At 43.3% G+C, this 27,756-nt stretch overlaps 1 protein-coding gene across 4 annotated transcripts; it reads left to right on the top strand.

Annotated features, from left to right (window-relative positions):
• The first annotated feature begins 6,142 nt into the window (after positions 1 to 6,142).
• Positions 6,143 to 26,445, top strand: ZNF365 (zinc finger protein 365). Of its 4 annotated transcripts, none has more exons than XM_075025504.1 (5): positions 6,143 to 6,273; positions 6,578 to 7,325; positions 17,866 to 18,046; positions 20,063 to 20,100; positions 23,997 to 26,445. In XM_075025504.1, exons 2-5 carry the CDS (start codon positions 6,595 to 6,597, stop codon positions 24,241 to 24,243), a joined length of 1,197 nt encoding a protein of 398 aa, XP_074881605.1. In that variant the 5' UTR covers positions 6,143 to 6,273; positions 6,578 to 6,594; the 3' UTR covers positions 24,244 to 26,445. The 4 variants fall into 4 exon arrangements, 3 of the variants coding, with proteins under 3 accessions (XP_074881605.1, XP_074881606.1, XP_074881604.1); XR_012650084.1 differs by adding an exon at positions 22,381 to 22,743 and having other exon boundaries at positions 6,153 to 7,325; positions 23,997 to 24,206; XM_075025505.1 differs by having other exon boundaries at positions 6,153 to 7,325; positions 23,997 to 24,198; positions 25,373 to 26,445.
• Positions 26,446 to 27,756: the final 1,311 nt, after the last annotated feature.

The following is a 27,756-nucleotide window of genomic DNA, read 5'->3' as shown; positions in this document are numbered from 1 at the left end:
GATCGTGTCCTCCTTCTCTTCAACATACAGGAAACCTGTTGGTTTAAGTGCCCCCTCTCCAGTTACTTTGGAAGCCCCATTAAGTCCACCCATTCAGTGTCCTGCCCAGTTGCAGGAACCTCCAGCCTACCAGTCATTCTCCCAGGACAGCAATAGCTGATCCCCCAGACCTTTACACATAATGCAAACTAGGAAATTAACTGCCCGTATGAATATCAGAAAAGAGGAAAGAGGAGAGAGCATGAAGGAATAGAAGCAAATTGTCCCTAAACATCCAATAAAATCAATATGCTTTCAGATGGCATTAAAGATGCAGGTCTGAACTGTCATGTGTGTTCCTATGTGATATTTGGTGTCTATCCTAGTAGGACCGGGTGGAGGCTTTGCCTTTTTGGTTCAGTGTTGGTTGTTGGCTTGTTCTGCTTTGTTTTCATGTTTTGTTGAGTTAGACTGTACTTTGAAGGCAGATTGCTGACAACTCTGATGTGTGCTGCTATCACATGGCCTTTAGTGGATCTTTAGTCCATAAAAGAGGTGAAACATAGTGCTGCCATACTTTCTCCCTTCTGCAGAAATGCAGTTTTCTCTTCCTCAGCATGTTCTTTATAACAAGGGTACATCTTTGATATAGATGCACCAGCATAACATTTCAGCTCGACAGCAGAATTACCTACTTGGTATCTGCAAGCAGATATATAGACCCTGACATCGCTTTCCATTGCACGAGGGATCTTTAAACAGGGGTGAAAAAAGATCGACCCCTGAACATGACCACTCGCTGCACTTTCCCTATGATGCCAATAACATGTATTCAAAGCGAAGTGCAAACTCCAGGAGAAGGGAATACCTTTTCTTTAAAGGCAACTGGCTCTCACCTCCTTGACACAAGATACCACTGCAAAAAGCAGAGTCCGGTCTGCCCCTGGCACAGGTGTCAGGGATGCGGCAGAACAGGGGAAGGGGAAGCACAGCCCCACTGCTTCCTGCAGGGCTTGGGAGTGCTTTCCCACATGCTTGGATATGGCAGAGGACTGTATTTGCCACCACAGCTTAACACTGTTCTTTTTATGTCTCTGCTTATGTAAATTAAAAACTTTTAAAACCCCAGCACATAGGATTAGGCACCAAAGAAGCTAATTAGTTATAGATGGCAATTCTCAGTCCTTTTATGGCCTTTTTGAGCACTTTTTTCAGTTGGGAAATCAATGTGATTTATTTCACATGTCATTCCTCAAACATGGAAGGCATGTGGTATGAAGTTTTAAAAGCAATGTTCCTTACTATCCAGTGTCCATTGCAGAAAGAACCCTATCAGAATGAAATAGCTTGAAATTTTGCTTTGATGGCGTGCTTTGTACTTTTCTTTCCTTTGGAGAAAATGTCTATTTTTTAATAAGTCCCAATGAGGAAAAGGCTTTGCTGTAGGGAGAAATCTTTCTTTAAAGATATTCTGACATGTTTTTTGCTGTCTTCAAGTCTCCTTTTTTGAGTGGGGCAGCTTCTTCCAAAAACAAATTACCCCTTTTCTGCTGCAGATTGCGTCTCATTTTGGAAGAGCTATAGGAACAGCAACTGCTGTACACCTCTCTGCTCTGTTCTGTATTCTTTCAGTGCATAAATCTGGTAGCTAATCCCACAATTAATACCTGAACAGGAACCTCACATGCTGCACAAAGCTGGCTTACACCAGGCCGGTTTGCTGCAGCCATATAAAACATCCTGTCCCAGTTGAAGAGCTATGCTAGATTTGTCCCTCGCTGCCACCAGTGATGTCTTGACCCTGTTCAGCTCCTGTTACTTGTCCCTGAGTACCAGACCTCAAGGTCCCAATGCTGTTGCCAGAGGCGCTGCTACACTGTGGAAGATTTCAAAAGACCGCCAGTGTGAGGAGCAGGAGCAAGACGGCTTTGTTAAAAGGCTCCAGCTCATTCTCGTGCACATTACGACTTAGAGCTTAGACTTTCATCCCCTGAGGAAACAGCATTGGAAACTTGCTATGTTGCTCTTCCTCTTCAAAATAAGCACAGTAAAGAGTAACTCGGTTGGAAGGCAAGTCCCCCAACTTTTTCTCCCTCAAGAGGTGTTAGTTATATTTTGTTTATCCTCCTAAAAGTAACTTTTTTGGAGAAAAAATCAAGATGGCTGAAGTGCAGGCCAGACCCACTGCTGAGACTCCTCCCCACCCTGTTCTTCTCCTGTCTTTTGGAAAATATGCCCGCAGCCATCTCACACCTGACAACTCTCACCAGGTATGGGCTAAATGGTGCAAATCAACCTAGAAGAGAACACTTTGATCTTTTTTTCACCCATAAGAGCATGCAACAGCATGGGTAAAGAAGAGGAAAGCTAAACAACTTTCTGGAGTCAGCTCCAGCCAGGGGTTACCTATGGGAACACAAATGAGCTTGGGGAGTCTGCAGAACGGCTAGAGGCTGATTGCAAACTGTGTGGGATAAGCTGCTGCAGGACCAAGAGCACTCTCACAGCATGCTGCCTCTCTTGTTGCTGTGACAACAAAACTCATTTGAAAACACAGACTTGACTTTTTTTTTTTATTTCGAAAGATGGTAAATTGACTTTCAGTGACCAAACCGAAGCCCCCTCGAAAGAGTAGAAGGCAACAACTAACCAGCACCAAACAGTCACACAAACCCAATACATACATTCATGTTCTCCTCCTTCCCATTCAGTCTCTTTGCAAGCTGAGTGCACCTCAATCAGTATGCTAGAAATGCACCACAGAAAATCTCGTTCCTACTGGGTGGGTATGAGTGCCTGTGGCAGTAAAATAAACTTTGTTGTATGTTTGATGTATCCTGAATATATCTGCATGCAAAGATAATATGAATCGCAGTCTAAGGCACCACTACCGTAAACGTTACTAAAATACTTCTTTCAAGTTTCTAAGGTCTTTCCTTAGATTTTACTACTCACTTGTTACTTCCTCTCAATAAACAGAGAGGAGATGGTAAATATTAAATGCAGGTAAGTCTCAGCAACTCAAATTATCATGTGCATTTGTGGTTCATGCCCAAACACCAAGAAAAACCATGGCACTTCCCAGCATACAAATTAACTGAGCTGAACAGGCATGCCTATTTCGGGCACAGCTTTTACAGTGGAATGGGGGGGACTGTGCTGCTTGCCAGAGCCCAACTCACAATTCCATCTGTATACAGTGGTAACGGATGTGCAGTTGTGTGCATCTATCTTTATATAGCCATATATAGTTTAGTCAAACTTCCCCAACAGAAACTCTGTGCAGATTCACGTCTCCTATAAACCAGCTGAATCACACAATGAAGACCTGAGTGGGGAGCATGGGCATGAAGGGGAGAGACAAAAATTTCTGACACCTCTTTTCAAAGCAAACCAGTAAGCAAACTAGGGAAATCAGAGGCTGCTGAATGCACCCATAGTGATCGCAGTGAATCCAGTTCTACGCTACATGAAAAAGCACACCCCCCCCCCCACCATATCAGCATCGCAAGCCTGAAGGGGAAAGTGGCTGCAAGTAAAAACAAAACTGACTCACCTATTTTCCTTGTCTAGGATGAGAAAAAAAATCAGAAGATAAACACCTAGGGTAACTCTTGAAAAGCAAACTGGTTTTATAAAACTCCCTTTTCTAGCCACCTGCAGTAAAGTGGAATTATCAGCCAAACAAAATTTACTTCACTTTTGAAATATGATTTTTAAGCTTGTAGGAACCCTCAAAACAGGAAGAGATCAGATAATCAGTCTCCACCCAAAATCAGCAACTATGGGACCCAGTACCACAGATACAGATAACTACCTGAAAAAAAAAGTGAATATTCTGAATATTCCACCTTCCTTGCAGCACCAGGCAGGTTGGTACATGCTGGTTTCATTTAAGTAACTTTTATCCTTCTGGAAATCTTGCAAAGTGTTTCAAGAGATCTTGAAAGAGAGAGATGCATACAAATAAACTGGATAATGCCTCCCCAGCACTTGGCAAAATTTCAGAGATGAGTCATACATTATGGCTGTGTAAATTTGGGCTTTGTGTAAGCGATAGTGTTAGATTCTACCCACTCCAGATCTAAATCACAGGGGATGAAGCTCAGACATGTAATGGTTGATGTACATCCTCCAGTGTAAAATGCACACTTACTGATATATCAAAGGGAGACTGTTCCTCTCCAAATGCTGAGAGAATGACTGAACTGCACATCCAAATGGGAGCATCAGGAGTAGATAACTGAAGAGATGAGGAGTTGGATCCCAATCTAGCAAAAAAAATATTTAGAGTGCAAGTAAACCCTGAGAACTCTTGAAAGAAGATTTGCTGGGGCTAGATAGTCACTGGATTTCAGATCTAACTGACCAAAACCACGTAGCTTATGCTGCAGATCAATGGGGTCCTTCAAATCCATCAACATTTTCTGTTCCCAAGGCCATGAGGACTCTTGTTACCATCAGCTGGAGGGGGTGGGCGGGTGTCAGCTCTTCTAAACATGGATGGAGCCTCAGGTAGCATCCTACCAGGCTAAGTTCACCTGACTTATATAGCATTCATCTGCATCTTTGAACATTAGCACTGAGTACCTTCCCCTGATGTGGAGGAGAAGGTAGGAAGGCAGTGGGCAAAAGAGAGAGATAATGGACAATAGACGACAACAGCCAAGAAAATGGGGAGCAAAACAGGGTCACATTGATACATCTCGTCCTGCCAGCATTGGCCTCCTTCAAAGAAATAGTCAGAAGCCCAAAATTTGGAGGCAAGTACGGTTCAAAACTATTCCCTCTTGACCTCCTTTCTGGTTTTTGGTACTGCTTGATGACAGAAGAAGGGAAAATCACCACATTTATGCAAGGTAATACAGGACAACTAAGTCATGCAAAACGTTGCAGCCTGGATGGTAGCCCACACACTTTAGAGATTAGCTGAAGCTCTGAAATGTAATTTGAGTAACTTCCTTTGATGTGCCATCTGGTGAATCATTTACTGGGAATGTCTTAATCACATCAAAGGCATCTATCAATGCACGCGGATTTTCTCAGTGTTTAGGACTCTGCCTGTATATTGCACTAAAGGAACAGATATGTTAGTACAGAATTAAACTTTACCGCAGTGCTTTCTCCCACAGTAATAAAAAAATCTGCAGCTTATTACCACTATGGCCTCAAGCACTAGATTTTAGAAGAGCAATATTTCACTATTACCTCAAAAAGGCTGCTACTCTACAATCTGCCTTTCTTGTGTTTCTGAAAATTTGTAAAAATAGACACACATCTGTGGTATAAAAAAAAGCTTAGAAGCATATTCCTCTATTGAGGGGACCCATTGGCAGCATGCTCCAACATCAATTGCATTGATGTAGATCTAGGGTAGATTTAGACCAGATATAAGGAAGACATTTTTTACAGTGAGAGTAGTGAAACACTGGAACAGGGAGGTGCTAGGTGCCCCATCCCAGGAAACTTCAAGGTCAGGTTGCATGGGGCTCTGAGCAAGCTGATCTAGTTGAAGATGTCTCTGCTTATTGCAGGGGGCTTGGACTTGGTGACCTTTGAAGGTCCCTTCCAACCCAAACTGTACTATGATTCTATGACATCCGTTCCCCATACTTAAAATGGAAATCTACTACTGACTCCCCCTCCCTAAACCCCTAGGCTAAATCAGGGTCGTATTTACAAAAAAAAAAAAAAAAAAAAGAAAGAAAGAAAGATATTTTTCTGGCTAGTAAATACAGTTTTAAAAACACACACAATTCTCTTCCCAGAAAGCTGAGGCCAGGTTACACCTATTTGCACGTGTCAGTCTTGTCTTGCTGCTTAAATGCTTTTAATTGCCTTACCCTTCAGCATCTCCCCACCATCCCCCACGCAGCTCGCTGCTTTTTTATGACCGCTAACAGGACCCCGGCAACCCCCCCCCCCCAAATCCCAACTACCGGGTGCCCACCCGGCGAGCGGGGACAGGAGCCGGCTCCCCGGGCGGGGAATGACCCCGGCTCCCAGCCCCGTTTGGCCTGAGTCGGCCCTGAGCCTGTGCCTCCCGGTCCGGTCCTGCTGCCCCCACCAGCCCCCGGCGGCCAGAGCCCCCTGTCAGCCCGCCCGCCCCGGGGCGGCCCGGCCTCTCCCCCCCCGCGCCGCCCGCCCCGCCCCGCCCCGCCCCGCGGCGGCGGCCGGGCGGCGAGAGCGTGTGGCGGCGGCGGCGGCGCCGCGCTCGGCCTGATTTACGGCTCTGCTGAAAACGGCTCCCCCGCCGCCGCACCGCCAGCGGCACCGCCAGCGGCAACAAGTCGGGTGAGTGCGGCGGCGCGGGGGCGGCGACCTTGCGGCCGGCTGAGGCCCGCGTCGAGCCGGGGCCCGGCCCCGCCCCGCTCCGCTCCGGCAAGGCCCGGGCGGCGGCCGAGGCGAGCGGAGCCGCGTCGCGTCGCGTCGCCGGGGCCCTGCGGCTGGCCGCGCCGGGCGGGTGCCTCCCCGGGCGGCGGGCGGAGATGGCGCGATACCACTGAAGAATCCCCGGGAAAGTTTCCCAAGTTTCCCGGCGCGCCTGCCGGGCTGCCCCGGCCCCGGGCGGGCGCGGACGCGGGCTGTTTTCTCCCAGCCAGGGCCCGGCGAGGAATGCAACAGACGGCCCGGGATGAAGGCAGGCACCCCTGGCAGGAGCCGCTCGAGAGCGTCAGCGTCTGCCTCCCCTTCCGCTGCCCGCGATGCGGCGACCACACGAGGTTCAGGAGCCTCTCCTCTCTGCGGGTGCACCTGGAGTACAGCCACAGCTACGAGGAGAGAAGCCTCCTGCCCAAGAGCAGCCCGTTTTCACCGCTGAAAGGCGCGGAGCTCATCTCCCCGCCGGAGCCCGCCGCCCCGGGCAGCCTGGGGAGCCCCGGCGGCGCCGTGCAGCCGAAAGGGTCCTGCCTGAATTTTTGCGATGCCTCCTGCGAGAGCGCGAAGCGCGGACAGCCTCTGGAGGTGGAGGCTGAGCGGCCCGTCTCCTACGTTGCAAACTATGTGCCGGCTGACTCCCCGGGCGAGCAGATTGCCAAACCCGGCCTCCCGGCCACTGACTCCAAAGCCTCCTTCGAGGCGCACGTCAGAGAAAAGTTTAACAGGATGGTAGAGGCCGTGGACAAAACGATCGAGAAGCGAATCGACAAGCTTACCAAAGAGCTGGCCCAGAAGACGGCGGAGCTGCTAGAGGTGCGGGCAGCCTTTGTGCAGCTGTCCCAGAAGAAGCAGGAGGTGCAGCGGCGGGAGCGGGCCCTGAGCAGGCAGGTGGACGTGGCAGTGGAGATGATTGCGGCCTTGAAGCAGCGCCTCAGCGAGTCCGAGGAGGAGCTTCACCGCAAAGAGGAGTAAGTGGGGAGGCGAGAGCTGATGGTTGTGCGCGGGCTGGCCAGCACCTGTGCCAGTGAAAGCTTCTGGGGGGGAAGGGAGGGGATGGTTCGGTTGCTTGCCGAGTATGAAGGGGCTTGGTGCTTGCCAGCTCCTGACCACCGTATTTCTGGAGTTGTAGACCAGGGGACAGCTCCCCGAGCAGGTGGCTTTCATGCTTGACTGCCCAGTGACTAACTTTTACGCTTTCTAATGCCTGTGTTGTGTCCCTGGTTTCATGGGGGTAGGGACAAGCAGAAGCTGTCATCAGCGTGTAATCTGATTTACACTGACACCTCTAATCCCTTATCTTTTTAAGAAGAGATGGGTGGGTAAGCGCTGGAGGAAGTATGTAAGAATACCAAATAGCACCTTTTCCCTCAGGTTGTCCCACCGTGGTCAGTCAGCAGGCTGCCTGTGGAGTGGGATGGTCTCCCATGCAGCATCAAAGCTGTACTAAAGACAGTGCTGGAAAGGCCACGTCCAAGTCGGTGTTTTAGATGGACACAGAACTGTGAAACTGGAATCACTTACATGGGAGTGGGAACCAGATGCCAGAGTTGTTCTGACTAACCTAGGCCAGCTAAAAATATGTTTGTGATGCATCCATTAAAAATGTAGTGATAGCTGATATATTATTTATACATGAACTACTTAGTTTATTCAGCACTTGCTGAAACCTTTCAGGCTTTTCGGAGCAACAGAACTTATTTCAGAGAAATGCAAATAAAGAGCCGTGGTAATGGAGTGCCTCTAAACGAATTCATCAGCTTACCAAGGGAAGATGCGAAGTGCTAGTTGCCATGACACTGATCTTAGAAGAAATAAGGAAGGTGGTGTAGGAGTTCAGTGTAGGAAGTTTGGAGGGCTTTCATCATTCCTTCCTGTAGTCTAAGGACTAGAAAGAAAAGATGATGATGGCTCCTACATCAGTAGGAGTCATCTGTCCTGAGGCAGTGCTATAGATTTCCCAGAAAAGGGGACAGCAAAGGTGGTGGGATTTGAGCCTCTGCAGTGTGTATCTTCCTTGAAAGGATGTTCAACAGAACCTCTGATTTTTGAAATATCAGGTGATCCCTGTGGAAGAGAAGATTGAAGGACTCAAGATGAAGCTAAAGATAATAGTGGAACTGAGACAGGTTTGAAAGTAAGCTGGAAGGAGGCCATGAAGATAACTTAAAGTTTGGAGCAGTTTTGGTATTCCCATCTAGCCAAGCTCCCCGTATGGGCTCTTTCACAGTGTGATTCATCCTACTTGTTCTAGAAAAGTATCTTAGAGGGGGAGGGATTGCTCTGTGGAGGTCCTTCCTCCATCTGCAGACTAGAGGGGGACCTCAGGTAAGCAGCCATCTTAGGCAAGATGCTGAACCTCAGACACCTAAAGTTAAGTGGTACGAGTCTTACCCCAAACTAAAGGCAGAATGTGCTTTTAAAATTCAAGGCTTGAGATCCACAGGAGAAACTTGGCTGTCAGGAGAAAGCAGAAACCATTCAGTGGAGAAAAACCAGAGTTCTGCAGTGCTGCAGAAGAAGAAAAGAGCTCATGGAAAAAGAGGAAGGGGGTATAGAGTTATCTGGGTAGAAAGAATGGGTATGATCTGGGGAGGACAACAAAGGACACTGATCTGTGAAAAGAACAAGACAGCAAAAGTTGTGATTTTTAACTATATTAGGAAAAGGCACGAGGAAGTGGCCACTTACCCCCTTCGCAGAGTGTTTACTAGCAGCAGTGGCAGGCTGTGGTTCTGAGGCCAGAAAAGACTGAACACAGAATGAGAGGAGAAATGGGAAACACTGTCCTTCACACTAGGACATTGCCAGGCTCGGGAAGGGGGCAGGAGCTCAGATGATTGCTGTTACAATTCTAGCCATCTCTAAAGGAGGAGGGTGAACGCATAAGCAGATGAAGAGGTAGCTCCTACGTTGGTGTTACAGGGAACACTGAAGGTTATTTGATTGGTAAGAAACACTAACCAACAGAGGCAGCTGCACAAGAGACTTCACCCAAGTACCCAGGGTATTGCTCTTCTAGGATTACTGCTAGCTTGTTTCAGTTTTCGATAAAGAAGATTAAAAAAAAAAATCAGAAGCAAAAGCAGCAATAGGAATGAGTGAATGGATATTACACATTGGTGTGTTAATTTCTAAAGATAAATGGGCCTAATGCATGCTAGTGGATAAGATGAAAGACTATCAGCCCAGAGTACTGAGGGGGAAGAGGGGAGTCACAGCATGTTCTTGCATATGCCTTTGCCTAGCCCCACAGCATTGCTTCTTAGAAGTCACTGTGAAGGTACTCTGAGGAGACTGAGAGGGGGTAGGCAGGGTGTAAGAATAGGTAGAGTTCACCTAGGAAAAACTGAAGATATGTTATTTTTTTCTTGTTCAGATCATTCCTGCATTTCCCGTCTTGGGGGATAACAAGGGATAGATAGTGCCATAGAAAAATGCACTGTATGGCTTGTCAATTAAAAGGTCATTGTACAATTAGCAAATTGAGAAGGAAGGTAGGTATAAACAATGCTTTGTAAAGGCAGGACTAGTACTTCTAAGGGTAGCTTTTCAGATTTGAACCTCTAAAATTGCCTGGGATGCTTAGCTTTGTGCCAGCAGCAAGGAGGCACTGGATGGTATGCTGTAATAGAGGGGAGAAGAAAGGATGTTCATGACTTTGGTAACAACAGTGTCACTTGTCTGGTTTTCTCATGGACTGTTGGTAAATTCTGAGACCTGTCTACATATGCAGTCCTTTGTGTGTTCAAAAACTTATTTGGTGTGCTGAAAAGACTTTCTCCTTCAAAAAAGGAGGATCTCAACTTTGGCTTTGATTTCTGGAAGAAGTCCAGATGATTAGAAAGCCAAACAAGACTGCTTAATGGAAACTGCAGAAGCAGGAGTTCTCACTGCAGACTGTGGAAAGTCAAAGGCAGCCCTTAGGGACTATTTTGATACTTGCTGACCTTCAGAAATAGATGCTTTCATCAGTTTCTTTGGGTTGTTTGGTTTGGTTTTTTTTTTCATAAGCAATCTTGTGAATATGGATAACTTTTCCCAAAACTGGCATTGGTATTGAGCCACTGTAGCTGAAAATTTGTTCCTCTTTCCTCTTTATAGGAGGAAGAAGAAAACACCTTCTTCCATGAAACACTTCCTTATCCTATTTCTAAGGAAGTAAAGGAAACCAATCTTCCCTTGGTCTCTGAATGGTTGTCCCTGCTACCAGAGATCATGGAATATGGTGCTTGTGAAGGCAAGGAAGAGTTTATAATCAATATGCACTTGTAGATTTTAGAGAGACTAAGGTATGGCTACTCTAGATCAGTCTGGGGGGGGGGGGGGGGGGGAACAAAACAAAACAGGAAAACCACCAACCCCACAAACTATCCAAAAGAGAGGGAAAAAAAACCCCAAAAACCCAAAACAAAAAAAAAAAAACCAACCCCAAACCAACAAACTAGTCCAAATCTTAGATAAGGTCACAAAAACTCTTCTTCTAGAGAAGAAGCTGAAAACTTTTATGGGGATCCCTTCAAGTAACTCTTGAAAAATAACAATGTTCTGACAAAGCAGTTACAGATGTTTATACTGGGCCCATATTTGAGTATTAGTCCATGTCCACTTACTCTGTCAGTATCTTATATGAATGGACAATCACTATCAGTGATCAAATTACTCCATAATACTGAAATTAACAATCCAGTATATTTCATTCTTTACAAAATGTGCCCAGATAAGCCAGGGACCTATCTGGGCTCTTAGGCTAGACCTGCTTCTACATGTAAGAATTAAGCAGATACGGAAGGTAGAAGAGGATGTATTTGCAGGTTTAACCATCACCCCTGACCTATGAACTGGCTGTGAAAAAAAAACAAAAAAAAAAGTTGGGATTTAAGAAACTTCCTCTTTAGAAGGGTATACAACAAGACAGAAGATAACAGTACAACTGCACTTTGGGTGATGGCTCTGATTTTGGATCTGATTGCGAAGTCAAATAGGAAAGATGAGGGAAAGGAAAAATGTGTGTTGGCAAGAGTAATTTGGTTAGGAAGCCCCAAGAAGGCTTAGGGAGGAGAGATCTAAATTCTTGTTGCTAATCAAAGCACTAATTTCAAATGACAGCACCAGGAGGTTTTACTGTTGCCCTCTCATTCCAGAGGGAGCAGTGTTGGTTTAGGCCACCAGCAGGCACAGGGATGCCCATTTGAAGAGTTTGTAGGGTCAGTAAGGTTATTTCTTTAGACTTGTCAGTTGATTATTTTTTGTTTGTTTTAAATAAAGCCTATAGCAGTCTAACAAAGGAGTGACAAAGTGAAGATATCTTTTTAGTTAAATTTTGCTTTTGTTCCCTTACAAAAATGGCTGTGCTAATATGCACATGGGTACATGCTGTTATACTAGTGTGGTGCCCTTGTGGAGCTAAACTGTTTTGAGGCATAGAGAGGTGGAGGTACCACACTAACTGTACTAATATGTAGTTGAAGTAGTATTACTCTAAGCACAGAAAAGTCTTACAGCAGTCACTCTTGTGTTGCTTATTTGTGTATTTAGAAAGTCCAAAGGCCAAAGCTTTTTATTATTATTTGGAGAAGAAGAAAAAACCAAACAAACCTGGATGTTCTAGAGAAGCAGGCACAGGTACCAAAGACAGGTCCCAGTTCACCAACCTGCCTCCGTTGGGCCCTGGACAGTTTTGATGAATGATGGCTACAGAGTCAAGCTGTCAGCAGAGCTGCTGAGCAAAGGAATGATTTAATTAGAAAATGTGCCCTGAAAGTGATGATTCAATGTTTGATGAAGGAGGATGCAACTCAGAGTGAGTGCTGTCATCTTAAAGATAACACAGAAGCCTGCCCAAAGGGAATAAGACTGTGTTGAATAAGATATCAAGAAAACCATTGAAACTACAACCAGCTATGAACTTAACTTCTAGAGGACACAGAGAGGCTTGTTTCAGGAAGTTATATAAGAAAATGAAACTGGTAGAGTTTGATTTTCAGTAAGTCTGAACACCGTAAGCGTTTGTCCCGTCCTCAACTGGAAGCTACCTTCAATGGTGACTTAAACAATTTCACTTTGTATCCTGATTATAGGGTAAGAGCATCAATGTAGTACGTTGACCTATCTCTGACAGTAACTTCTTTAACCAGTCTAATGCATTTGTTTTGAGACTGTCTGGTCATGCCTCTGCTCTGGCATAGCCTGGAATGCAAGGGCTATTTCAGAATAGCTGTAGTAGAGAGTAGTTATTCTTGCCAGTGGCTTCACCTTAAATTTGCAATTAATGGAATTATCTGTGCAAGTAACATCTTGACAATGGGATTAAGAGTTGGCTTTTAGAGATCACTGCAATTTGTGCTTTAAAACAACAGCTTTCCTTAAAATACAAATTTCAGTTGTACAACAAAACAGTTTTGATTTTGCTCTTAGGTAGAATATGACCACAACTACACATTATTCTTCCACCCACAGTTTCAGGTGGTCCCAGTCCCTCTTCCCTGTTTCCTTTCATCTTCCCCCTCAAGGGATTACTCCCCACAGCTGCGTTGGTTCAAGTGTAGCATGACTATCCCAGAGAATGGCTCTGTGAAATAAAGCATTTTAATCTTCACAGTGTCACACCAGTAAGTTCAGGGCTCAGATCTAGAGCACAGCCCACTGAATGGGTGCAACTGGTAGGTCAATAACTTTCTGAGGAGTGGAGGTGTGAACGTCTTAAATCGAATGTGCTGATAGTGGTGCAGGAATGTGAAACCATAACCTAATGGATAGCAGCCTTCAGGCAATAACACCAATGGGATGATGGATGAGGTCAGTGGTGTTAATACTTAATAAATGTCCATATTTTTAGTATTTTCACAAGTAAATCACTTTACTACTCCCTGTAGTAGGAATTTTCCCATCTTCAGGTAGAATAAGTGTTTGGTTTTCTATTGATTTTAAAGGCAGAGTTATTCCAAATGAAGTTCTCTAAAGGGATTTGATACTTAGGTGCAGAACCTGCATAGAGACTCATGCTTGTCTCCACCTACAGAGCAGCTGCAGTTGTCCAAGTTGCTGTAAATAGTCCTGAGACCAGTATTATGCATCTGTAGGAGGAATTGGTCGCAATGTGAGAAATCATTAGCCCTTCTTGTCAGCTGTTAAGGAGCTGGAGCTGTCCCAGCCTCTGCATCTACTCTGTGTGTCACACGCTTAACTGCTGAAAGCCATACAAATACTAAGGGTGTCTGCAGAGTCCACAGGCCAGCAACTGCTCCAGTAAATGAGAATTACAGCTCACTACTCCTGCAAGGAGTGCTGTATAATCTAGTGGTAAAGGCAGAAGAATAAACGTCACCTACTCAGTCTATGAGTTATAACTTTATTTACCACATCTCATGCTGTTTCATGACAACAGCCTCCATAAAGAAGGTTTCAGGATAAGTTTCAAGGCAGGCTGTCTGCAGTTTTTCTGTAAGAGCAGCTAGGCTGCAGTTGGAAAGCAAAAAAAACACCAGACTAGTTAAGTCTGGTTAACTATAACAGGTTAACTCCCTGGCAGAGTCAGATTAAAATAAAAGCTTTGGCAGCAAGTCTTTCTTGCCTATAGTGAGTCCTTCCCTCTGCACTTGTTTTTTCAGCTGAGCACCTCTGAGTTGCCTGCTGCACTGCAATAAATTTCCCCTGCACTCCTCTGGCTCTGGGAAGAGCTCTTCTCTGGCAGTCTGGCAGTACAGGCACCTCCTGCTCCTCTTGGACACCTCCCAGGCTACATCCCCCTTGTCTTTCCCTCTTGCTTGCCTCACCCTGTCGCCACAAGCTGCTGGCAGTACGATGTGCCCTCTGCTCTCTGGGCAGTAGCAGTGATCCCTCCTCCTGAAAGGTTTTGTCTGACAAGAGCACCTAAGACAAAGCAAGAAACCCAGCTTTCTCCCTGCTGCCCAGTCATAGCCCCTTAACAAAATGTTTTCGTTTTTAATTTAATTTAATTAATGTTTAATGTTAGTATAGTAAACTATAAGCAAACGGATGATATCGCTCTGCTATCCATTACAGATATTTACAGAGATCTGAGCTGTGCTAAGCATCATCTACTCAGAAAATTTAGTGGCAGGATCTGCAGCTTACCGTGCTACAGTAAGTGGCAGGATCTACAGCTTACCATGCTACAATAAGTGCCAGGGTGCAGCTGAGTGAAAAGGGGCAGGAGGCTGTAGGCTGATGGGCAGAGAGCAAACGGAGGAGCAGAGCAGAGTCGAAAGAGATGATGTTGAGAGTGGAGGAGTTCAAAAGGGGAGTTAATAACTCTACATAACCTTTTCTCAGTATAGCAGCAGTGCTCTAGGTGTAGAATAGTAGCAGAGACCTCTCATTAGAAAGGGCAATGCTTCAGGTCTGAGCCAGGCTTTAACGAATGATTCCTGTTTCAGGTAAGCACTGCTGACAAGGCTGTCAAGACAGAGCCCAGTGGGCCCATGGTGCTATGCTCTGGTTTGTGCCTCTACCAAGTGGGCCCCAAAATATTCATGGGCTCAGCTTCCCCCTGACTTCATGAGGAGCAGCATCTGATGTCTGTGAACATCTGTCTTTCTACAAGCATAAGAGCAGAGAGTAAAAGATAGAAATTGTATCACATAATCCCAAAAAACTTGGCAGAGGCCTTGAGAAATAAACTGAAAGTAAAATAAAGAACATAAGCAAAAAATCGTCACAGATATCTAGAAATAGAACTGAAGGGAGAGGGTCATCAGTATGGCTAAGAAAAAGTCTGGGCAAACTACAAGAGACAAGAAAGGCAATTAAACAGATAAACAGTGGCTGCAGGAAGCTACATGAGTTCTTTGAACCATTTCCTTATTGTTCATGGTGGGAGGAGGGTAAAAATTGTTCTGGGAATGCTCTTCGGGTAACCAAGGCATAGCTGTGGCACGGAGCAAGCTCTCTGAGGAAGAGGTGTTGGAGCAAGTAGAGAGACTTATCAGCAGTCAGTCCTCAGGGCTTCATGTTGTTCTTTTGAGAGATGAGAATGAAGTGGAAACAAAGAATGTAGCTGAACTGACAGAAGTGCGGCTTATCAGGATGAGGCATGTGACCAAGACCTAGCGGGTGGGTATAATTCTGGCTCCTGTATTTCTAAAGGGAATTTACAGAGTGCTGGTACCATTTCAGCCCAAAGGAAAATTTTTAGATAAAAGTTATTAAAAGCAGGTTCATAGACTGTACAGAGGCAGCTAAACAGAGAAAAATGGGTAGAAGTGCTACTACTGCTGCTAATAACTGTTTCTACAAATGATGGCATGTAGCATGCCAAGTTATCTTAAGTAGTCTAGAAAGCAAGGAAAATACTAGGGAATTTCTTGACATGATGTGTCTGTTCTCCTCCTGATAGTCATCTAAGTCTTCCAGAAAAAACACTGCTTCCCCCTGTCCCCCTTATGGCACAGCTCACTAACAAGATTATTTGTAGGAAAGGAAAATTTGTGGGTGATGTATTAATGCCATGGAGCAGGCGATTAATGAATGCTTTTAAATTACCTTTGCTGAGACAATTACAAATGTTAGCATTCTTGAAACTATCACCCTTTTAAAAACAAATGCCAGGTACTCAATGTTTGTGGCCTCCCGCTGCAGCAAAACACAAGCTGACTGTGGCCCCGGGAGGGGTGTCCTTTTGGTGTCCCAGGCTGGCAGCTCCCCACTCTGCCCAGCCTTCCCACTGGAGGGCCAGCAGCCTGGCAGGCCACGCACACTTCTTCCTTACCCAAAGGCTAAGGGATTTGGAGCCGGCCTGCTGAGTTTCTGTCCTTTTGAGCTTCCTGTCTACTGTAAAAGAGGAGCCCAATGGAGTGCCAAGGGCTTCAGGTTGCTTCCACACTAACACAAAACCAGAGTGGCATCATGAAATCAAAGAAGTTACAATGCTGTAAGTGTGGTGAGAATAAAGCCCTAAAATTGTCCTTAATGAGTTTAGACTGGCTTCATCCTAAGCATTCCTCATTGACTTTTTATTACCAGGTTGCTCTGGGCAAGGTAATAATCACAGAAACTGTGCAGAGCCTTGAAATGCAATGGATTAGCTGAGTTTAACAAACAAGGTACCTCTCTGTTTCTTAAGCCAGATTTTGTGGGTCAGTTAATATAAACTAATATTCATCGATGTTCTTCATCCAAACAATATGTGCTTGTTTCTACCTTATTCCTACCATTAGATCAGCCATGCAAACAGCCTCGTGCTGCACTCTGCTGTGGTATGGAGCAGGCAGACACAGCCCAAATCCTAAATGGTGAATTTCCATAGCTGACCGCTTGTGGCTAACTCTTCTTAGGGCAAAACAGCTCACTGTTAAAACAACTATACTGAGTTAAACCAATTATCTACAACTATACTGAGTTAAAACAATGAAATGCAGAGAAACTTTGGATTTGTTATAAATAGGCCAAGCTTTGAAAGGTTATTTCTGCTGCAAACTGTTTCCTAGTTTCTGCTTAAAATGCTTTTTCCTCAAGAGATGTATTTCTACCCAGCAATCATGCCCTTTCTCATTTGGCAAGCATTGGTTCCTCCAACTCCCACCCCTTCAGTTTTGTACAAAGCAAAAATTAACATGGTTTCATTGGCAGAGCAAGAACTGTTTATCCAGGCATTTATTAACAGGGGAAGTCCTACGTGCTCAGATTTGCCATTTTTCATAATACATGCTTCACTCTGCAACTAAACTTCTCCCGCCCAGAAACTCCTGTGATATCAGAGGTCCAAATGGTGGCCAGATTACTGATAGTAAACTGATAGTATGCAGAGCACTTCAAAATGAGCTTTGTCTCAGTACAGAGCTGGGACCTTTCACAGTCAGTGGTGCTATCTCTTTCTTCCACTTATGTTAGCAGACAAGAAACATTTCTAAACTCCTGACCTAAAACTTGCTCTTCCCACACACATATTCCTTGGTCTATAATCTGTAGATTATCTGTTAACCCATGCTCCCACTAGCTCCAGATCATAACACTGCACTTTGACGTACTTGCAGGATCAGAGCCAAAGTGAAGTTTAATGGCCACAGTAGCTCTTTTAAGTTAGGAGCCACCCCAGTGGCAACATTAAACTACCATTGTAAGATTATGATGAACCAGGAAGATGAATTTGGGGATTCATCCATTTCTCTTCATGTTTCCGGCTGATACTCACATGGGTAAGTGAAAAATAAAAAAGAGAAAGTGGCTGTAGCTGTCTCCAGATACCTCAAGAGGTGATTCTTAATGACATTTCTACCCTGTGGACCACTAAGGACTATTTCCAAGACACCTAATAATGTGACAAAAAAACCCAAACCCACTGCACATAAACTTAAATTCAGCATTCAGGTTTCCGGATCTGCACTGTGTCCACAAAAAGGTTGAAATCTTTTAACAGAGGTAGAGGTAAAGGACAGTAATTGGCCACCATGGGCTATCACCATGAAAAAGAGGAGTAACTTCAGTAATTTTTTGACCAGGACCCTTTGCATTATTTAAATGTGGTCTCTTTGCAATGTTTCCATCTTGCAGAGAAGTTGTTACTTTCAACCACTTCCTGGAAGAAGCAGCAGAAAAAGAAGTGCGGGGAAAAGCCAGGCTCCAGCACTTCATTGAGAACCTGTTGCAGCGTGTGGATCTGGCAGAAAGGCAGCTAGAATATTACCAAAATCAGCAGATGGTGTGCAACCACACTGACATCAGTGAGCATGTGGTAAGCCAGCAAAGTCCTTCTCTTCATTGTCACCCACCACCGCAGGGAGAGTACTTGAGTTTGAATATGGGTGGGCTCAGTGGGTCAGGCTAATTGCTACTCCAGACAGATCTGGATTTGTAAAATGTTTCTTGAGATGCGTTTTATTTATGTTTTAAACTGCCATTTCACAGGAGTGAAAGGAGCAGAGAGTGTAAGAGCAGCAATAGCCAAAGATGGCAAAGGGAGAGCAGAGAATAATGAAATATTTGCCAGATATTTACCTTTTTTTTCCAGCTTTGGCTATTGCTGCTGTTACCTTTGCAACAACCACTTTCCTTTATGTCACAGTGACTTAGCATTTTTTTGGAGATGTCTAAAGAGTCTCAGGAAAGGTGTGGATCCCTACAGAGGACATGTTAGCCTGCTGGCAAATCAGCTTGCTTTCTGTAGTTACCTATCATGGGACTCTTAATAACGGTGAATGGATTCCCACAGGCCTGTTCCTCCACAGGTTAGAAACCAAAGCTGTCTTAGTGTCATTTTTTAAAATACATTATTTCTTTAAAAGCCTTCATTATTAGTACTTAAACTTAGTATTTTCCCTACAGTACATTACGTTTAGATGGCAAGTTTTAGCCACATGAATTCCAAAGAACTTTTCAGTTTAAATGAATACCCCGTGCTGCCTATGCTAAGTAATTGCTCATCCTGGGATGTGAGAGGAAAGGCATTTGATCATGCACAGCACTGAACAGGTATGCAGTGGTGGAAAGCAAAGGTTCCTGTAGCCACTTGGAAGACAAAGAGCTTTAGGTAAGACCTGAATAAATGTAGATGTGCTGAAATCTAGCACAGGACATCTCAAACAGTGTCAAGGGGGACCTTAAAGATGGGCCTCGGTACTAAATCATCTCCCCTGCTCTTGATGTGTTTACTGGGATCTCTGGCTCAGCAGTGTCCCTTGGGGAAGGTGCTAATTTTTGAGGTAGCTGCCCTGCATTCTGAGTGACTTCAGCATTCCTCTAAGGTCATCCATCCAAATATTGACCAGCCTGACCTTCAGGAGGTAATTACAGAAAAGCACACCATGAGATGGCTCCAGACTCCATCCAAGACAGATGACAAGCAAAGTTAGGCTGGGCAAAAATCCATCTGCAAAGTGTGGACAATACCAGGGACAGAGGGAACATTTACAAGAACATAATCATTTTCAGATGCTAGATCTGGCTCGCTTGGCTCACTGACTTCATTAAATGGTATTCAAAGGCTCAGTCTAGTAGCACTGATGGGAGATCAGTACAAAGAACTGATTTAGTACCCAGACCGATTTAAGCTGGGCTGGCATTAAACACCTCCTTTCCTGACCTCCACTAAAAGAGGAACTAGAAAAAGTGTTTCCACACTGTGAACCAAACTGTTGTAAAAAATGAAGTCATGTAAAGTTGTGCTGGCTCTGAGGCTATGCTGTCCCTAGGTGGTCTCAGGATGTGGGGTGGGAAGGGAGAGAAATGCTTGCGTTCTTGCCCTCTGCCCTTCAGTGCTACTGTAGGCAGAGCCAAGGGCTCATAGCCGGAGTTTGCTAGCCGCTTGTGTAAAGGAAATGTATCACTGCAAAATTAAAGGCTCTGAGAGAAAGTTCATTTAATACAGCTTAGTCAGGCACTGTCCCTTAATTATCTTGAACACAATAATTACTTCTCATTGTATCCGTACTGTTTAATCTAATGTGAAAAATCTCTTTTCAGCCCACACTTCTTGAGCAATTTGATTATCGTTATGATAAAAATAATGGGGAAATATCCAACCACTAACTCACATGTTGTGAATTTTAAAAACAGATGTAATAAGTTGGAGGAGTAATAATCTATAAAAGTTGGGGTTTTTTTTCAATTTCTTTCATGAATATTCTTCTACTTTTAACAGCAGGTGAGAATGGAAATATGATTTTGAAGACTGCATATATTTTATCCCTGTACTTTAATTACATTATCATGTAATACTAATATTAATAACCTGTTTCTGTTTTCTTTGCAGTTTACAGACATTTCATTAAATAAGAAACCCAGATGCCTGTACGTATAGCTTTTTATTTTTCTCTTACTTAAATACACTAACTTGACATGCTTGCATTTCTGCTTTTGCATTTCACCTTATCCAAAAGCCTGAATCAGGTTGGGTTTGGATCAGGTTCTATGCCTGAGTGTGATCTATATTTATGTCATGTAAGGGAGGAAAACCGGATTTTTGCTAAATCAAAGCTAAAATCAGATATTCTTTAAAGGGAAAAAAAAAAGAATAATTTTCTGTTAAATGAATGACTCCTTCCTGCTGACTGTAATAGCCTATTGCAAAGCTACAGTAGCTGAATCTCTTCAGCAAAGACAGGCCAAGTTTCAGCTGAAAATATCTTTAACATTCTGTAGGTAGGAGAGAGACAGTTGTCATTTCCTAACTGACAGTAACACTGTCAACTTAAAAATCACGTGTAATGAAACAAGTGCCCCGACAAAGCATGGGCACTAATAATATCTCACGTTACTCAAGCAGGTGTCCTGGGAGCAGCAGAACTAATTGGGGGCTGGTTTCCCATGTCTTTGCAAATTGGTCATGAGTCCCAGCAGCTGGTTCAGAGCATCATGCGTGCTGCCTGGCCAAGTGACAGTCAGGCAGTGTATCCTTCTTCAGGGCAACCCTTCTTAGTGGGAACACGAGTTTGGGTCTTTTTCCCACTGCCATGAAACTTGTTGCATCACCACAGGTCTGGGACTTCTGCGTCCCTGCCAGATTTGTTTCTGTCTGACCAATGGGTTCAAGAATTACTGGAAGACTGAGGCACACATGAACAGATGGATGGGCTGGAAAATAAACCAAAATTACAATGTATAGCCTACTGGGTTGGGGGTGGCCTTTTTGCTTTTTGAGTTGTTTCTGTTTTTCATATATCATAGTCCTAGCAGGCAACTGGCCAAGTACCCTTTTGCTGATAAGCAGTGTTTGCATTCATAATTAACAGCATGGGGCTTTAGCTTTGTTTTTTCTACTTTTTATTTTTATAACTTTTCTTTTCCCTACTGATTTGAGATTCTGGAAAAACTTGATTGTCCAAAGTAGTCTTTCAGTTGACTGTGTATATACTTCTCAGGCTTCTAGATGTCTTAATATGACTGGAATCAAGGAAAATAGAATTAAAATATAACCAGTGAATTCAATGACTCAGTGAGATGAGTCCTTCCACTTACAAGTCTTTGGTCTAAATATAGTGCAGTTTGGTAAAACCTATTAATTGCCGACAAATAGTTGGAGTTCAAAGGCATATAGGAAATTGTTTAGAGGTTTCTGTTTAACTGCTGATATACTTTGAAAAGACACTGTCAAAACTAGAATTTAGTACTAGCCTTTATTTGGAGTTACCACATTAAAAATATCCCAACTTGTCCTACAAAGCAGAGAGGATATGGGAGAGGATGCTCAGAAGGATAGGAAAGTTTTATTTTGCTCTGCCTGTTCTGTGGATGAATCCAGCATTTGCATTCACCACACCAGCTGTTTTTAAGAGCTCTAACCCAGCTCAGTACATAAAGCAAGGTTTTAATGATATGTACCAGTTAAAAAGATTGGGAAGTGTTACTACTACCTATCCAGAAAATGCAGTGTAATCTCAGGGGGTTTGGGGCCACTGATGCCTTATGTTGTTTGGGATCAGTGGCAGCGCTTGCAATCCCTCTTGCTCCAAGGCCTCCGCCTTGCTTCCCAGTTCCTTTTCTCCAATTTCTCCTGGGTGTTTTCAGGAAATGCTCCACTGAGGGCATGGGAGACCTTTGCTGATGCTCACTAGCCATTTCTCAAGGGCACTGAGATTTGCCAGCACATCTGTGCCTAAATCAACTTTAAATGCCAGCTCCCATTGTAAAGAAGCTAAGAATTAGGCCTCTCAAGATCATGAGACCTGTCTTGAAAAATACCTGATGTTTCTGAAATGCAGCAAGAATCGGATTCTTAAGTGCCTGTGGCAGTGGGCTGCATTTAGTCACATCATTTCAGTCTTTCTCCATAATGCGACAGATTAGGAATATGTTTGAGTAGAAGTTCAAATTCTCACAGTCACTTGTATTGAGGAGCTGCCTCAATTTTTCAGTGAAAAAACATTTCTCACATCTGGAGCTGGCAGCATTGCATTTCACATGCAATGACCTGCATCTTTGTCGGTCTTAGATATCTTCTTACCCTGACTGTGAATTAGGGACAGACGTCCATCTTCTCTACCATAAACTCGTTCCATTTAAATAGAGTTTAGCTCTTTTAGGCAATCCCCTCCAATCATACTAACCTAGACCTTCTTCTGGTTTTAATAGCATCATTCAGTGCAGCAGAGGAGTGACTAACATCACCTGCAATAACGCCTGTGTGTGCTTTGGGAGTAAATGATGTAACTTTTTTGCCATAACAACATCTGAGAAAAACAGAGCACTGCATCTTTTAACAACAACTAAGTAACGGACTGTAACAAACAGTGCCCAAGAGGTGATCGTAACACAGAGCAGCCAACACTTGTGCATTTACAGAAGTCATTTCTAACCCACAGCAAGTGGTTAGAGCCCAGGCCTACACGAGGCCAGCATGGCACAGTGCCTGCAAACTCCAGCTTGGATCTGCACAGCATTTTCCCCCAAAAAACTTCCTGATAGTGAAGTCTGGTCGGCAAAGCTACCAACCAGGTAAAACTGTTCTGTAGGTAAGGCTCAGTTCCTGTGCTGTCAACTTGCCCTCACTGCCTTCCACCAAAAAATACAGAGGCTTTCGTGACACCCTTCTGGTCTTTTAAAGAGCAGGGGAGAGTTTGCACTGTACACACATGAACAACCACAGCTTTTTCCAAAACTGGCTTTGTCAATTGTGCAATATTGTTGAACTCCCGGAAGAAGTAATACTACAGATACATGGTTTCCAGAAATAACGAGCTATGGAAAATAGCCCTGTGGGAACCCTTAAGAGATCAACTTGTACATCAGCACATCTGTTCTTCAGTCACAGTAGCTGGGCACACATGAGGTGGTGCCTTATATTCATAGTGCTGCTGTTACACTACATGTATCTGCTGTAAAGCATTTCAAGATTATGTTAAAAGGGACTGTAATGATCTTACCTAGCTAAACTGTAGAACTGCGGTTTCAATGTAAAATTTCAGAGCAGAGAGCATGGTTCAGCCTTTGCAGCACCAGGCTGTCACTCCACCTAAGCCCACCAATTTCAGCAAATCCTGCTGGGCTTGAACCATCACAGAGAGAGCAAAGAATTCAGCTTACTTTGGCTTTTAAGCTTTCATACCCTTCTTCCCACCAATTTCTGTATTCCCTTTTCCATTTCTCCCATTTCAAATCAAAGCCTAAAAGCAAAGCTAAAGTTTCCCTAGATGAGTGGCCAGCACAAAGGCAGAGCCTGGAGTTTACTGAGCTATTGGCCATTAGTAGCAGCAGTTCCCTGGGGCCTGGCCACAGGCTAGGGAAGTGCTGAGATCCCACCAAGAAGGTCCTATAGTTCCTGCAACCACTTTCTACTGTTACTGGTGCTGTCTGGTCTTCTAAAGACCATGGAATGTTCATTCTTTGCAGAAGGCTGCCGTAAACGTGCATCTTTAAAATCCCTGTAGAACACCAAGTTATGAGAATATAGAGAATATAGTTATGAGAATAAGGTCTCAGTGCTCCAAAATCAGCAGAATGCTGTCTGAATAAAAGTGAACATGCATGAAGAGTCCACCAGTAACACATGTAGGGTTCTTAGATTAATGGATGGTTTTAAGTATTGAGAAGTGTAATTCATCTTGCAACTCTGTTTTTAACTTTCAGCTTGGTCCTTTAAAGCAAGGCTATTTCTGTCTTCAAAAATGTATGCATTTGGGACATTTTGGGGACCTATCACTTTGCAAGATTGAATAATAGTTATTAATTATCACTGTTATTAATTTCAGGAGCCGAGGAAGTCAACACACTTCGTATAACATCCCTGACTCAAAGCCTCATTCCTTTCAAAAAGGAAGAATCTTGTTGAAAAAAGCAAAGGATGAAAAAACCAGCTTGCAGCCAGTGAAATGCTTCTATGAACCTGTTGATTGCTCAAGAGAAATATGGAGAGCACAAAAGAAAGCTGAACCAGTCTGCTCTGCCAGGAAAGTAAGCGCAAAATCAAAGATGGGTAAAAAGGCCAAACCGCTATAGGAACGGTTAGCAATATATAGTAATGCCGGAGCTTGGCTTCAACAGAACAAATACTGAATGAAGTTAGTCATCCTACTTTTTCCTATCCATCTGGCCATGCCAAAACATATCAGATATAATATATAGAAATATATACAGTATGGAAGATTTATATTATTTAGTAACGCCATTCCCTCTGTGGGCACTATAAGAGAAGTGACATTTTATTCAGTTTACATGGAGGTTTTTCTATTTATTCATTCATTTATTTATTTATTTATAGAGCTTATTTTAAATGACTGCAGTTATCTTGCTGGGCAGTACTGTGGCTATATCCTTAATTATTTTAGTGGCAGCATGTGGCTTGGTAATTTATTTTCCATCCGTGCTGTTGCTGAAGTTCCAAAGAATCCATTTAATTGGCACCTAAATATTCAATCTTTCAGCTTAGGTACGTATAAGATCAATGGTTAACTGTTGCCTGCACAGACGTACTTAGATGCAGAAGATTGCTACCCTGGATTTTCAGCCATAAGGCCAGTCGGGCACATTTCCATATTTCATTACATACATTAAACTGCTCAATCCTGCCAGCAGCCTTGTTGTCTGTTGGCACAAGTTTGGGCTGCTCCGATGTCTCAAGCGCAGTTTTCAAATTCCAGAATCTTTATGGCTTTGCCATAGGTACCAGCCTCTGGTGTCACTCAGCAAGGAGACCAGAAGCTGGTACTGCAGCCCTGACAAGCATAGACCGCATTGAGCCAGAGGAGAAATTTCAGTACCAAGTGCCAGCAGAAGGTTATCAGCTGTGGTACAGCAAGTGAAAGGCTAAAGCAACCTGTTACATTGCACGGCACCACGTTCAATGCCTGTGCTTGGTTTCAAGCACGAGAGGCCTAAAATGGCTATGATCATAACCGAAACCCTTCATGTTTTTATCTCTGAAGAATCTTGACAGGACTGGGAGATCCCTGAATTTCAACTAAAAACCCAAGAGCAAGGAAGTTAGAGATGATTGCAGGACAGCAATGCACATGTTTACATTGGTTTGTGCCAATTAAAAGGATCCTTATTTATCAGAGTATTTATCAAGATGATTTTTTGTGTGTACAGTTTTTTGGTAACATGAATCCTCATGCCATGTTTACAGATAAGAACATCCTGTTGACGTTACTGATGAAATTTGTTTTCTCACGAAAAAGAAAGGATAGGTGAGACAAGTCTGTGTAATTTATTTTTTAAATACTCATAACAGATGTAAATTGTTTATGTGGAAGGTGATTTTTACAGTATGTGTACAAAGATTTGTGAAAAATGTTTTTCATTTTTTATGACTGTAAGCAGAACTGAGTATTAAAAGACAGTGTATCACTATGATTACTGCTGCAATAAGCACCTGAGTTGCAATATTTTTAAAGCAGAAGATGACCAATCAGTCAGCTAGGATCAGGTAACTACAGATGTCATACATTTGTCAGTGTACAGAGCTCGCAGAAAGTAGCAGAGTGAAGAAAGAAAGTATTATTCCTCACTTATTTTAAATATTGTATATGGAACAATCAGATATATGTTTAAAATTTCTCAACACTGTTTCAGTAGAAAGTCACAGTGTAAAACCAGTTCAGGTATTTAGGTTGTAATGACATTTTAATATTTATTTAACTATGTCACAAGGCCACACTTGGCCTTATGCTAGGCATTGTGTATGTTGAAGAGGAGTTGTTAATTGTGTTGCATGGGTTTGGGTCAGATTGTGTGTTACAACAACTTTCTTAGGCAAGCCACAAAATAGAAACATCCTTGAGTTTTTTCTATTGCTTTCCACATTCTTTTACAAACCTGAAAAAAATGACCCTTTTTGAAGATAATAAAGTAAAATATATTCATCTGTTCCTTTATCCACTTGACACTGAAAGAATATTTTTATTTTTAAAAGCCTATCTACTCTGTTAGTCACCAAAGTTAAGTGTAACTACTAGTTCATAAATGAGATGTTTATTTTATTTTTATCACGCCAAAATCTTGACTGTAAGTTGTCCTTTTGGGGGAGGAAGAGAAAAAGAGAGTAAAAGTTGCATGTTCTTAAACCTTTCAAAGCCTAAGTTACAGTTACTTGCTGAAAAAATGCCAGCTTAGTTAATTAGAAAGAAATTGGATTGTACTGTAACCCCAGATAAAAGTTTTTAGAATATAAACATTCTAATAATAAAGATATATTTCTCAGTTACTGTGTCATTTAACTCTGTAAAATATAACTTTTCTTACAAAAGCCTACCCAACAGCAGAGAAAAAGACAAGAAATGGCAGCCCTGCTTGGACTTCTGCTTATTCCTCAGATAAAACACCATGTCAGTGAAGTTGGGCCTTGATCTTTCAAAGCATTACAAATTAACCTGAAAGACAGCTACAGCATCTTGCCCACATAGCTTGCACGTATCACCTGCCCCTTTCCTACTGTAATGATGCTTGAAAATTATTCTTGAGATAACCCATGTGGTCCGATAACCTGCCCAAAGCAGAGGTAGGGGGAGTGGAGGGAAGGCTCAGGCAAAGGGGCTCCTGGGGAAAGTAGGTGATACAGCCTCCCTCACACATTGCCAGTTGCCAAGTCATCAATTCATTAGGTATCTCCCTTGGAAAGACTTGGAAAGAGAGGTTTTCCCATGGGGGAAAACAGGTTCCTGTTGAGATGATAGTCCTGCTGTAGAAGACTGGATGAGGAGATGAGGTCCCTCTGACACCTGAGAGCCTGAATAATACTCATCAGGAGAAAAGGCTCCTTCCCAGTCATGTTTACACAATTTACTAGGTCATTTTTAAAGTTAATTTCAGGTCATCAGCAGAACTTGACTGCTGGATGTGTGTATCATGTCTACACTTCATGTCCCATTAACAGAGGTGGAATGCTTGAGAAGGATCAATACACGCACTAGGCTGAATATAACTGTTGTTAGCTTGGGGGGACTTTACAAGGAGATAACACAAATCAGAAAATGTCAAGTTTAAAATATCTTTTTAAATCTGAAAGTGTTCTGCCAAAGTTGACCACTTATCTTTGAAAATGAATTTGAAGCACATTTTGCCATTTGAGATGCTTTGAAGACATCTAGGTGGGTTGTATGCTCACATCAAAGTGAAATTCAGTAGGACCTGGATGCCTCATTCCTATATACATTTTTAAAATCACACCTCATCCATAACTAAAACCATCTCAGAGCAGTATGTATACTGTCTGGGCCCTTACAGGTGAACTTTCTGCTTAAAACAAAATGTTCTGGCTGACATGGAACATTATAGGCCAGGAAAATGAGACTAATTGAAACCTAGACCTTTAATTAGAGCTGTACATAGAAAAATGACAATAATTTTGAGATGCTCTTGCTGGTTGAAGAGAGAGCATGTTTTTAAAGCACTTGATGGCATCTGACCCCCTCTCTGTGTCAGTGGTAAAAACAGTCTCCCACACCCAGAGGATATCTAAACACATTTGTTTGTTTCCAGGAGAGTTACTGGAAATATTCAAGGGGATTTTCA

The sequence above is a fragment of the Buteo buteo genome, chromosome 4 (assembly GCF_964188355.1).
Source record: "Buteo buteo chromosome 4, bButBut1.hap1.1, whole genome shotgun sequence".
In the NCBI taxonomy this organism is placed as follows: domain Eukaryota; kingdom Metazoa; phylum Chordata; class Aves; order Accipitriformes; family Accipitridae; genus Buteo; species Buteo buteo.
The sequence above is the reverse complement of the archived record's forward strand: the minus strand, read 5'-3'. Positions and strand labels throughout refer to the sequence as shown.